The following is a 12,311-nucleotide window of genomic DNA, read 5'->3' on the forward strand; positions in this document are numbered from 1 at the left end:
CGGAAGTCACATGTTCTAGTCTCTGTCACTAAACAAGAGAACTGTGCGTGTTACACACAGTGCCAAGGAGAGCGGCAGGATGGGGGGAGAGGGAATAAGGTGTGCGTGTGGTGTGTGGCGTGTGGTGTTTATTCGATGTATGTATGCATGTGTGTGTATGTATATGTGTGATATGTATATGCGATGTGTGTGCATGTACATGTATGTAGGTGGTGTGTGTATATGTGGTGTGTGATGTATATGTGATATATGTATGCATGTATGTATATGTGTGGTGTGGTGTGTATATGTGATGTGTGTATACACTGTATGTATGTGGTGTATATGTGGTGTGTATATGTGATGTATGTGGTGTATATGTGGTATGTATATGTGATGTATGTGTGTGTGATGTGGTGGATGTGGTGTGTGTCTGTGTATTGTGGTATGTGTATGTGGTATGTATGTATGTAGTGTGTGTATGTGATGTGTATATGTATGTGCGGTATGTGTGTATGTGTATATGTAAGCGGTGTGTGTGCGCATGTGTGGGGTATGTATATGTATATGTGAGGTGTGTGTGAGTGTATGTTCGTGGTGTGTATGTGTGTGTGTACAACTATGTGCCCCCATTTGGTGAAGGTGCATAAGTATTAATTCAAGGGGTCTCAAAACCAGAAGCCAACGTACCACGGAGACTTCCCACGTCTCTCCCTGTGGGATGTTTTCGGGATGACAGAGAAAGTGAACTGCCTGCCAGCAATGACTTACCCGATGATCAGGAAGCCTTGGTAGAGAGGAACGGATGCAAAGTAGAACACGGAAGAGAAGACGGCCTGTGTGAAGGAGGGAGCGGTGTCACTGAGAGTCATGGGGGGTGGTTAGTGGGTGTCACTGAGAGTCACCAGGGGAGCGGGTGTCACCAAGAGTCATGGCACTGGCCTCACCCACGTACTATCATGTGCCTGTTACAGGGGTCCCTGCGCCCCTCACAACACCCTAGGCGGTCTGGACTATTCAATCATCCCCATGAGAGGCCCAGAGAGGGTCAGGGGCTGGCCCAAGAGCACACAGCTCAACTGTGGGAGGCCAGAGGCAGAAGCGAACACCCACAGCCAGACTCAGCCTCTTCTGTGAACGTGATGTCCTGTGTGCTGGGGTTGGGAAGGCCACACCCAGGTCCTGAAGTCACAGCAGGCCCTTTGGGAGTCAAGCCAGGTCCTACTTGAGGAGCCTACGTTCCCAACAGCTCAGAATTACAGCTTGCGAGGCGTGTGCCCAACAGGACACTGAAGCCAAGCTGGGGACACAGCTACCCATGTGGCCATCTTAGAGGTCAGGGTGGAAGACACTACAGTTTGGAATTTGGAAGAAATTGTATTTGAATTTATTTTTGCAAGGCTCAGGATCAGACTGAGGCCCTCGTACCTACTGGGTGAGCATGCGACGCCATCACCGAGCTGTGCCCTCAGGCCACACGTAAGAAAAAATGTTTTATCAAAGCATGTGACTGACTAGTGTTTCAAATGAGAAAAGGCAGTAAGGACTTTTAGCAGCTCTCACTGAGTGTGTGCTTCTAACTTTGGCAAACAGTGCGTGCTGGGAAGACCTGCTGGGGAGGCCGAGTGCTTGCTGATGCCTCCTAGATCCTAACATCTACACATTAACAGAGGGCTGTGGTTTCCAGGTCCTTCCCCATAGGGCAGCAGGTCTCAACCTGGAGGTCACGACCCCTTCAGAGGTCCCCCATATCAATCTTTGCATTGTGATTCCTAACAGTAACAAAATTACAGTTATGAAGTAGCAACGAAGTAACGTTATGATCGGAGGTCACCGCAATACAAGGAGCTCTACTGAAGGGTTGCAGCATTGGGAAAGTGGAGAGCCACTGCCCCAGTATAAGCCCAAGGAATGCTGGGAGTGCTGAGTGAAGGCTATTTATAAAGATTTAGCCGGGCCACGTAGAGTGGTGCACGCTGTGATCCCTGCATTTCCGAAGCGGAGGCAGGGAGATGGAGGGGTCAAGGACAATCTCTGCTACATAGTTTGAGGCCAGCCCAGGATGTATAAGACTCAGGATCAAAAACCAAACCAAACAGAAACAAAAACCAAACATAAGACCCTTAGCACCAAGAGAAGCTTTGCGGCAGGCGGAAGTGCCTCTCCCTGCACTGAGGAAAGTCCGCTTGCTGTAGTACTGCTGAGCACCACAGCCCCTGGCAGCCTGGCTCCTCAGACACACTTTCACAACCTCACCGAGGGGGAAGTCACCTTCCGGCGGCTTCTCACCCGGCTGCACTGCACGGACGTGCAGACCCGGAGGTTATTCTGTACATCGGCCTCAGAGCCCCTTCCCATACACCAGTCATAGAGCCTACATGTAGACAAGGGTGCTCACAGGAAATAAATACACTCGGTCTTGTTCATCAGAGATCATCATGGCAAGGTGCAATGTCACGGCCAGGGGCTAAAGCTCCTCACGAGCACAGGGAAGGGGGCCAGCCTCGCTTCAGAACCTTCCAGAACCTTTGGGTGGATGCCAACGGGAATGCCTAGGTACTGCAGATGCTGGCCCAGCTGTCTGCTTTTGTGTATATGCTCAAGGACATGATCATTAATCTCCCAGTGATTAAAACCACAGCCCGGCCTAGGCCCGTTGGTGAATTAGCATAACTGTCTGACTGATGATGAATTAGCATAAATTACAAAGACAGATGCAGCCTGGAGATCCACAGCAGCTGTGTGGCTTTAGAACGTCTCCCCCTTTCTACACTAGGCCAGAGGGGAGCATGTGAGGCAGGACAGGCACCTCTTGCATGGTGAGCCGCCTTCCACGTACGGCCACACACCTTTCCTACAAACTACATTTATGTGTGCGTGCAAGCATGCATTCGTGCCTCTAGTGTGTACACACACGCCTACGTGCCTGTGAGCTCTCTACAGACTGGGATGGAGGTCAAAGGGCAACCACGGGAGTCAGTGCTCCCCTCCTACCTTGTGGGTCTGGGACTGAGCTCATGTCATCGGACTTGGCAGCCTGACCCACTCCGATATCTCCCCCAGGCTGCCTAATGTTCGGGAAATGCCCTGCTTGGGTTTTACCGATGATGGTGAAGGTGCCTTCAGCTTCAACTCTTGTTTTCTGAGTACCAAGTTCAAGGAGGCAAGGCAGATCCTACCACTTCACTTCACTGGGGGTGGGGGTAGGGTGTCAGCTCCTGTAGAGGGGCTGGGGTAGGAAACCCTTTTCCTTCGAGGTTTGAGTCTGAAAGGCAGGCTGTGTTGCAACCTCCCTAGGATGAACAGATCTCACGCTGATTCAACCTCAGTCTTTCCACCTGTAAAATGGGCTCAGCTAGTGTGAAGCCGACGAGAGATACCGACTACACTTCGCCAATAGCCAAGGGTAGAGGATGCACGGGAAAGGGGAGTTAAAACCAGGGGTGGTGGCATATGACTGTAGGCTGAGGCAGGAGGAACACATACTTGCTCACACGCTAGCCTGGGTAGTAACCAGTAAATAGGTGCTTTGTAACCCGAGTACGGCAAGACCCTGTCTCAAACACATTTATTCTTCTGATGTGGTCGTCACTCCTCAGCCCTTGCCTGTGTACATGGAAAACAGGAGCCAGAGCACTCATTTGACCGTAACCCCACCTCTCCCTCTGGGGAAGCAGTGGTGAGGTGGGGGAGCCCAGCTAAATGCTGTCGGCTGGAGATTTAGACTGGCCAGGTGGGGGCCCGCACTAAAACCCACTGTCCAACTGCTGGGCTCTCCATGACAATGACTGTCACGAGCACCTGGGCACAGGGCTAACTGCCGCCCACCTGGGCAGTGGGCCCGTGTGCACCCGTGGGGAGGCGACTCTGGGCGGTACCCTGGTAGCGCACCTGCATGGTACTGATGCAGAGGCTCCTGTGGATGACGAACTGGCTGAGAGCCGCCGAGCGCTTGTAGCTGTTCCGGCCGTGCACCATGAGTAGCCGGCCGAGATGCTTGAACTGGGTGATGGAGAAGTCCGCGGCCAGCGAAGCCTGCTTTCCTTCCTGCAATCCGCACACAGGGGTCAGGACGCATTTCTCTTTTTAATTGAAACAACAGGACATGACAAGGAGACCTTTGAAGACATGCAATGAGGAGACTCTCTGGTTTCAGGCTGCACACAGTTGGTGGTCCAAGCCAAATTTGATTTAAAAAGAGGAATTTACTTAAATAGGAAACATACTAAATCACGGATAGTTGTAATTTGGAGGTCAGATGAATCTGGTATTAAGTTCGCCCTCCCACCCCTCAGTGTCTAAGAGAAGAAGCAAAAAAAAAAAAAAAAGCATCCAATAGGTGCTTTGTAACATTTGGGGCCCTGAAGGGTAAAACGCAGGAAAAGCCTGAGGCCAGTCACAGTGGCAGAACATTCTGGAATGATTCTGCATGCTCGCGCACGTGGAGACAGCTCACAGCGCACACAGTGGCGTTCAGGTTTTTAAAGGACAGGTGTTAGACACAGGTATGGATAGAAGGGATGTCGGTGCCTAACCACGAGACCAGAAGATACAACGCCCCCACCCCACCCGTAACACTCTTGCCACACGGGCCACTCAGAGTGAGCTGACCCAAGGGTCTGACGTTCTGAATACCTCAGAAACATCAATGGAGGGCTGGCAAGATGGCTCAGCAGTCAAGAGCCTGATGATCAGAGTTTGAGCCCCAGGACGCACATGAGGGAAGGAGAGAACCGAGTCTCACGAATCGTCCTCTGACCTCCTTACACGCTGGGCCATGCACACGCATAAGCACGTACTCACATCCAAATAAATAAGTAAACGTAGTCTGTATCAATGGCATAAATATCAAACACTCCTCAAAAAAGAGATCAGAGAAGTGTTTTACATTAAAGAAGATTAAAGAGACACGAGCGCACGCTAATACGGGGAATTCGGGGGCCTTGATTATTTCCTGGAGCTTCTTTTGTTCTTTAAGCTACAAAGACATTTTAGGGACAATTGGGCAAAATGCCCATGAATCATTAGGTCAGCATTACATCTGAGGCCTGGGGGTGGGGTGGGTAGGAGGGTAGAGCACAGCTGCCATGCTGATGCAGGGGGATGCTACTTCTTAAGGTCCCTGCTTAGTATTTAATGTGGAACGTGTGCAATCTACTTTCAAAGGGCCCAGAGGAAGAGAAAGTGGACGTCAGGGCAGCAGAAAGGAAGGGAAGGGCGATGGAGCTCACTGCCAGACTGCAAATTTCTCCAACAAAAGACATTTAAAAATATGTATAATTAGAGTGTGTGTGTATGTGTGTGTGTGTGTGCATGTATGTGCATGCATGTGTGTGTGTGCATGCATGTGTGCATGGGTGTGTGTGCATGTGTATGTGTGAACAGGTGTGTGTGCATGAATGTGTGCGTGCATCCATATTTGTGCATGTATGTGCGCAAGTGTATGTACTTTGAGTGTACAGCTATGCATGCCCATGCATATCCATGCTGTATGTGTTCTCAGGCATGCATGCATGTGTACGTGTGCATGTATGCGCAGTCGAGTATGTGTACTTGAGTGTACAGCTATGCATACCCATGCTCCCTCCGGCGTAGGACACCGAGTATCTCCCTCTCCCTCTCCGTGCACTGACACAGGGCCTCAGTGAACCAGAGCTCTCGGGACCCACCAGTCTCCATCCCCCAGGGTTAAGATACAGGTGCACCCAAACTTGCTCCATGTTTTATGTGGGTGCAGGGGATGTGACCCCAGGTCCCCGTGCTTGCAGCACAAGCTCTCTCACCATGGAGCCACACCCCCAGGTCAAGGAGGCGCTTTTTCAAAACAGAAAGTCACAGCACTGAGTTTCGCTGGGCCGGGAACAAAGACTTTAGGCCGGGCCCCAGCTCGGATCCCCAGCATCCAGGGTGAGTTCCGGTGCGGTAAGCAGCATGCTGTGCTGCTGAGGACGGTTCCCATGAGCCCCGAGGTGGTGACTTAAAAGCACAGGCAATACGAGATTTCAAAACACAGTGATAAAATGGAGTGGGGGTTAGAAGCGGGAGCTGTCCCGTCTGCTGAAGGAAGGAATCCGAGGTAACAGATGAAGCGAGCTGAGTGATGGAGTGGGCGGTGTTTTTAATTTAGAAGTATACAGGGAAATGATATACACACATGGGTAAAGTCTGTGTAGACGGTACCCATGACAAACTCCCAGCACCAGCACTGCACAGAAAGGACTTCTGAAGACTACCCAGTGCTGCTAGTTTGGTGCAGCTAAGAGGCAGCAGGGTGAGCCCAACTTAAATTATTTATGTCCACTGTGCTAAGTACTGTGCTAAGTACTCGCTGCTTTTAACCATGAGGCCCAAAGGAATCACAGCGTAGCTTTTAACAGAAGGGAAAATGTTTGATTTGTATATAGCAACCAATAAAAGGATTCTCTGAAGCACAGGTGTCTTTAGAGATCTGTTTTATCTTTAATTCTTCGTGTGTGTGCATAGGGGCTGGGCGTGTACTCGAGACCACGTGCGCCCTGAGGACAGAAGAGGGCTCCACATTTGCTGGAGCTGGGGTTACAGGCAGCCATGGGTGTGAGCGGCTAGGTGTGGGTGCTGGGAACCATAATGCAGCAGCAGCAGCAGCAGCAGCAGCAGCAGCAGCAGCAGCAGCACACACTCCTTTTGGTTTTCTGAGATAAAGTCTTGCTCTGTGAGCTGCGGTTGGCTGGGACTGGCCACAACTTTCTGGCCTCTATGCCATGAACACTGGAATTAGAGATGTGAGCCACCACAGTGGGCTCAATTGTGCTTTTTTTTTTTCCTTTTTCTTTTTTTCGGAGCTGGGGACCAAACCCAGGGCCTTGCGCTCAAGCGCTCTACCACTGAGCTAAATCCCCAACCCCTCAATTGTGCTTCTTAAATCTACACTTAAGAAATCTGTACAGGGGGGCTGGGGATTTAGCTCAGTGGTAGAGCGCTTACCTAGGAAGCGCAAGGCCCTGGGTTCGGTCCCCAGCTCCGAAAAAAAGAACCAAAAAAAAAAAAAAAAAAAAAAAAAGAAAGAAAGAAATCTGTTCAGGGCTGGAGAGATGGCTCAGCGGTTAAGAGCACTGACTGTTCTTCCAGAGGTCCTGAGTTCTAATCCCAGCAACCACATGGTGGCTCACAACCATCTGTAATGAGATCTGATGCCCTCTTCTGGTGTGTCTGAAGACAGCGACAGTGTATTTATAATAAATAATTAAATGAAATCTGTACAGATTCTGGATATAACGTCTCCCCCAGGAGTGTGGTGGGACAAGCCTCAGAGAAGCAGGAGGATCAGGAGTTCATGGTCGCCCTCAGAGCAGCCCAGGGTACGTAAGACACTGCTTCAAATAAAAGAATGAAAGAAAACTGATTAGGACCTCTCGCGAGGAAGGCAGAGTGGACACCCCAAACTCACCTTGCCCTCCACGCCCACGCCGCAGTCTGATTCCTGGATCATGCTGACGTCATTGCCTCCGTCCCCTGTATAGCACACAAGAGGTAGGAATGTGGAGATGTGAGAGAGACGGCTCACACATGGCGTTCTCAGAGTTACGATCCATGTCCTCCTGTCCTTCACAGAGTGTGGCCTCTGCCCTGCACAATGTATCCGGCCATCTTCAAAAGGGTGTGTGTGTGTGTGTGTGTGTGTGTGTGTGTGTGTGTGTGTGTGTGTGTGTATGTGTATGTGTGCCAGAGACTGGGTTGCCAGGCTCAAGCAGTGGCAGCGGCCAGCATCTACAACCACGCAGGCCTCCTCTCAAGAGGAGTGTGCATAGCTACTGCCGATGTCCCCAGTCACACATGGGTGAGAAGGCTGCCACCATCTTCCCCATCCTGCTGAGGTGCAAATGAAGGCCCAAGAGGGTAAAGGAAGCCACCGAAGGGATAACCTGTCAGTGACCATCAGGTTGAGAGAGAGTTGAACCCGGATCTGAACTTCAGCATGGGGTCTACACCTCTCTGGAACGCCACGGCCATCTGCCACATGCAAAGACCCTTCCCTTTAGGCACATTCGTCTCCTTTCTCTCAAGGGACAGACTAACAGGAGCCACAGAGGGGACGCTAGCATCTGCGGCCTAAGCCGAGTCTGAATTCACAGCAGCAGGACTCAGGCATCTTGTGAAAGGTAAGCTCAGAGCATCTTCAGGACAGGATGTCTGTCACAGGAGTGGGCTAGCAGGGCAGGGCCTCAGGCGACTGACTGCCACCACCTAAGCAAGCCTGACCACTGCCCGGGCAGGCTCCTCCTCCTTCCTAGGGGCGCCTCCTACCACCCAGGCGAGCTTACCTACTGCACAGGTGAGCTTTCCGGTGCGTTCCTGGAGCAGCCGAACGATTTGGGCCTTCTGGGTGGGGGCACAGCGGCAGCATACCACGGCCGGGCACTGGCAGGCCAGCTCCATGAACTCATACTCATAGTACTTGAGGCAAACCTGGGCAAGAGGTGAGGGCGTGAGCAGGGGTCGGGGGTCAGCCAGTGCTGCCACCTGCCCGCAGCCGACAGCAAGGAGAGGTACCCCACTCATCAGTGCCCAGCGCTGACCTCCAGAGAGTCTCCAGAGATGACCAGGGCACAGTCGTGCTTCCTGCGGAAGGCGTTGAGCTCCAGGTGTGCCTCCCCGCGGTTGGTCACCTGAAAGGGGACAGAGGTGGAGAAGGTTCAGCTCCCTGGAAATGGCTGAAAAAGATAAACACTGGCCTCTAAGAGCTGGTGTTGGGGCAACATCCTTCCGTCCCGTCACCAGCTAAAGGATGCTGTGGGCCCGGGAGCCTATTGTATAACTCTAATCCTTTGCCCCTTTCCAAGGACTAAAACCTTCACACAGTCTGATGGGACAGGGGTACCGTGAGGACACCCTGAATTTACTCTCAATCTGTCACCTCCAGGGAGACTGAAGCCAGGACATGTTGATCCTGTCAGGAGTTGTTCAACCAGAGCAGCCCTGGGGCCCAGGCATCTGTATCACTTTTTTTTTAAACCATTTATTTATTATATGTAAGTACACTGTAGCTGAATTCAGACACACCAGAAGAGGGCATCAGATCTCATTACAGATGGTTTGTGAGCCACCATGTGGTTGCTGGGAATCAGGACCTTTGGAAGAGCAGTCAGTGCTCTTAACCGCTGAGCCATCTCTCCAGCCCCTATATCGCTTTTTACCACAGATGCTGCTACAGGCTTTGGCTGGTGTGCTTGGCTACTGGCAATACCAAAAGCAAGTCTGGGACCTAACTTTCTTCTGGTCCCCAAGGCAGAGCACAACCACTGAACAGGGTCAGAGCACGGCAGAGTTCAAAGCTGCGTGGTGGGAATTCCACAGCGCTAGCTGAAGGGATGGAGCTTGCCTGGGTCCCCTAGCCCTTCGGTGACCTACACAACCATCCGAGGGCCCCAGTGGCTGTCCCTCCTCCCTCTAGAGGCTCACTCCAGGTTACAGGACAAACACAAACATCACCCCGCAGGGCCCCAGCACAATGCTTTACCAGTCGGAAAACATGGATGTCTTGGTTTCTGGTCACCAGATGTGCGTTCTTGGCTGTGCACGTGGCTGTCTCCAGCTTGTCCCCTGTTAGCATCCAAACCTGAGATCACAGCAGGCAAAACGTCCTGAGGGTTGGGGCTCTGAAGCTGGCCTGTCCCTTGGGGCAGTAAGGCTCCCAAGACCACCAAACACCCAGGGACAGCCCACCACAGGGTTGGGGGGATACGGGTAGTGGAGCAAAGCTGATTGACGGAGAAAGAGCCAGTTGGAATGGAGTTGGGGGGGGGGCACAACTATCATCCTAGCACTCAGGAAGCTGAGGCAGGAGGATTGCTATGAATTTAGGGCTAGCCTAGGCTACATATCAAGAACATCCACTCCCTCAAAAACAAAACCAAACAAAATAAAAGTAAACTATTGGCAGTAGACGCACTGGTAAAATGTCTGTAAACCCAGCAGTCAGGACAGAGGCAGGAGGGTTGTGAGTTCAAGACCAACCTGGGCTGCATCTCAAGAGACTACCTCAAAGAGCAAAACAACTGAAGTGACCTGCTACACAGCGCCTGGCTTGGTGCCGGGAAGAGCGTGAGCAGTGAGGGATGACCAGAGGGATTACGTTCTGGAAGAACGGACTATCTGTGCCCCCACAGAGCCTGTCTGTCATGGGAAGACAGGAGGGATCCAGAGGGAGGCTCATGGTCTTAGGTCCCTACCTACCTCCCTCTGGTCCCGACTGGTCCTGCTGGTCACTTCCTTACAAAAAGCTTGCAAGCTGGTGCATAGGTGCTCATCCACAGGGAGACAGACAGACAGACGACAACCACGCATGCACACACGCACGGTGTGAGGCCAGCCCACCACCCGGTGTCTGCTTGCTACTGTGGGACCACCATCTCCTCGCCCGTCCCTGTTCTTTTGAAGATTTACTTTTATTTATGTGTATGAGTGTTTTGCATGTGTGTAGGCCTTTGAACTATGAGTGCCTGGTGCCCCCAGAGGCCAGAAGAGGGCACAGAGTCCCCTGGGATTGAAGTTAAACTGCTATGTGGTTGTTAGGAACTGAACCGGGGTCCTATGTAGGAGCGGTCAGTGACATCTGGGACCCCCAAATGACAGTGACCCCATAAGATTACAATGGAGCTGAAACCCTCCTGTCACTGAGTGGCACAGGAGCCAGTGTGATGTCAGGATCCAGCACACCCTAATGGGCACTAGTGCTACAGTGGGCACATTTACTGCCATCCGTCATGTGTGGCGCTTACTAATCGACTGTGTAAGAACACAGCTTAAGTGCCGTGCTCTGGTCCTGTTAGAGCACCTAAACTTTACAGAGAGTTTCCTCTGTGGCCAGAGGTAGTAGCTTCATCCATCTATGCTGTGTCTACTGACAGGAAAGGCAGGTAAGAGCGTCTGCTGTGTCAGCACCACAGAGGAAGCTGTGTATAGCCCTGCATGCCTAGAACCACAGTGCTGGGCTCAGGGGAGTGGCAGAGACAGGAGGGTCCCTGGGCTTGCTGGCAGGCAGTCTGCCTCCAGGGTCAGTGAGAGACCCTGTCTCAAGAGAGTAAGGTGGGAACTGACTGAGGAAAAATGCCTCAGTCCTCCCCTCTGAGTCTACATACTCATGGGTACATGCACCACACACACACACACACACACACACACACACACACACACATACACACACACACAATCACACACAGACACACACACACACATACACACACACACAATCACACACAGACACACACACCACACTCACACATGCACATACACACACACAACACACATACATGCACACGTGCATGCAGACACACATGCCACACTCATATGCACATATTACACACCACACACACACACACACACACACACACACACACACACACACACGCACACACAGGCTGGAGCTGGGGCTCACTGGGTTGAGTGCTTGCCTAGTGAGGTCCATCCCCAGGACCGCATAAAAAACAGACACACAGGTACAATCCCAGCACTCAGGAGAAACAGGGAGGGTCATGAGTTTGAGGTCAGCCTGGGCTACATAGGTCCTCTGAAAATGACCTGGACCTTCAGAATCAAGTGCACTCTCAGGCACTCCCTCAAGGGCTCACAGGTCCTCAGACGCCCTCTACTGGCCCTGCGGAATAGTTGTCTGGATTGTTTCCACCCTTAGCAGCTTAATACAGAAGTTTCTCTGCTCTTGCGGGCTGGGCGTCCCTTTCACATTGGGCCAGAGCAACAGCCAGCCACTAGCCGGTCATTCAGTTGAATCACACTGTGCAGTGGATACAAGGCTGCTCGAGGGACTAGGAGACAGGTGCCCCTGACCTTCAGGGAGAGGTCCTGCGGGGAGGCAGCCAGGAAAAGCTAAGACATTCCCCCAAGCCAGGCCATCAGCGGTGGGGCGCTCTGGTTTCCCCTCCCGCCTTCCACCTCTTCTTTCATTTCTTTGATTTATCCCAGGCTGGCCCTGAACTTGAGATCCTACCACTTACTCCCACGGGCTGAGGTACCAGGCGTGCGGTACCAATGACCGGCTTTTGGCTCTCAAAGTCTCGCAAAGTTTTTGCTCTGCTGCCGGGTCACTGCCTGCCGAGCTCTGTGTTACGGGCAGCCCTACCTTGATGCCGGCATTGCGCAGCGTCTCCAGCGTGGGCCTGACGTCGGCCTGCAGCTGGTCCTCCACGCCCGTCAGGCACAGCAGCTCCATCTCCATCTCCAGGCTCTCGATCACCGTGGCCACCTTCAGAGAGCGGTCATGTACGCTCAACTTGGCCTGGACGTAGCGCGCCTGGGGAATGGAGAGGGGGAGGCTGCATCACTTCGGGCAGCACCAC

At 52.3% G+C, this 12,311-nt stretch overlaps 1 protein-coding gene across 4 annotated transcripts in view; it reads right to left on the reverse strand.

The window, feature by feature from the left end:
• Positions 1-12,311, reverse strand: part of Atp9a (ATPase phospholipid transporting 9A) — a 105,263-nt gene that overhangs the window by 7,256 nt on the left and 85,696 nt on the right. For all 4 annotated transcript variants that reach the window (NM_001427018.1, NM_032064.1, NM_001427017.1 and 1 more), the window contains 7 exon segments: positions 751-815; positions 3,871-4,026; positions 7,406-7,470; positions 8,280-8,424; positions 8,535-8,624; positions 9,476-9,574; positions 12,095-12,265. In NM_001427018.1, the coding sequence (NP_001413947.1) occupies positions 751-815; positions 3,871-4,026; positions 7,406-7,470; positions 8,280-8,424; positions 8,535-8,624; positions 9,476-9,574; positions 12,095-12,265 (791 nt within the window).

This window comes from Rattus norvegicus, chromosome 3, assembly GCF_021556685.1.
Source record: "Rattus norvegicus strain SHRSP/BbbUtx chromosome 3, alternate assembly SHRSP_T2T, whole genome shotgun sequence".
Taxonomy (NCBI): Eukaryota; Metazoa; Chordata; class Mammalia; order Rodentia; family Muridae; genus Rattus; species Rattus norvegicus.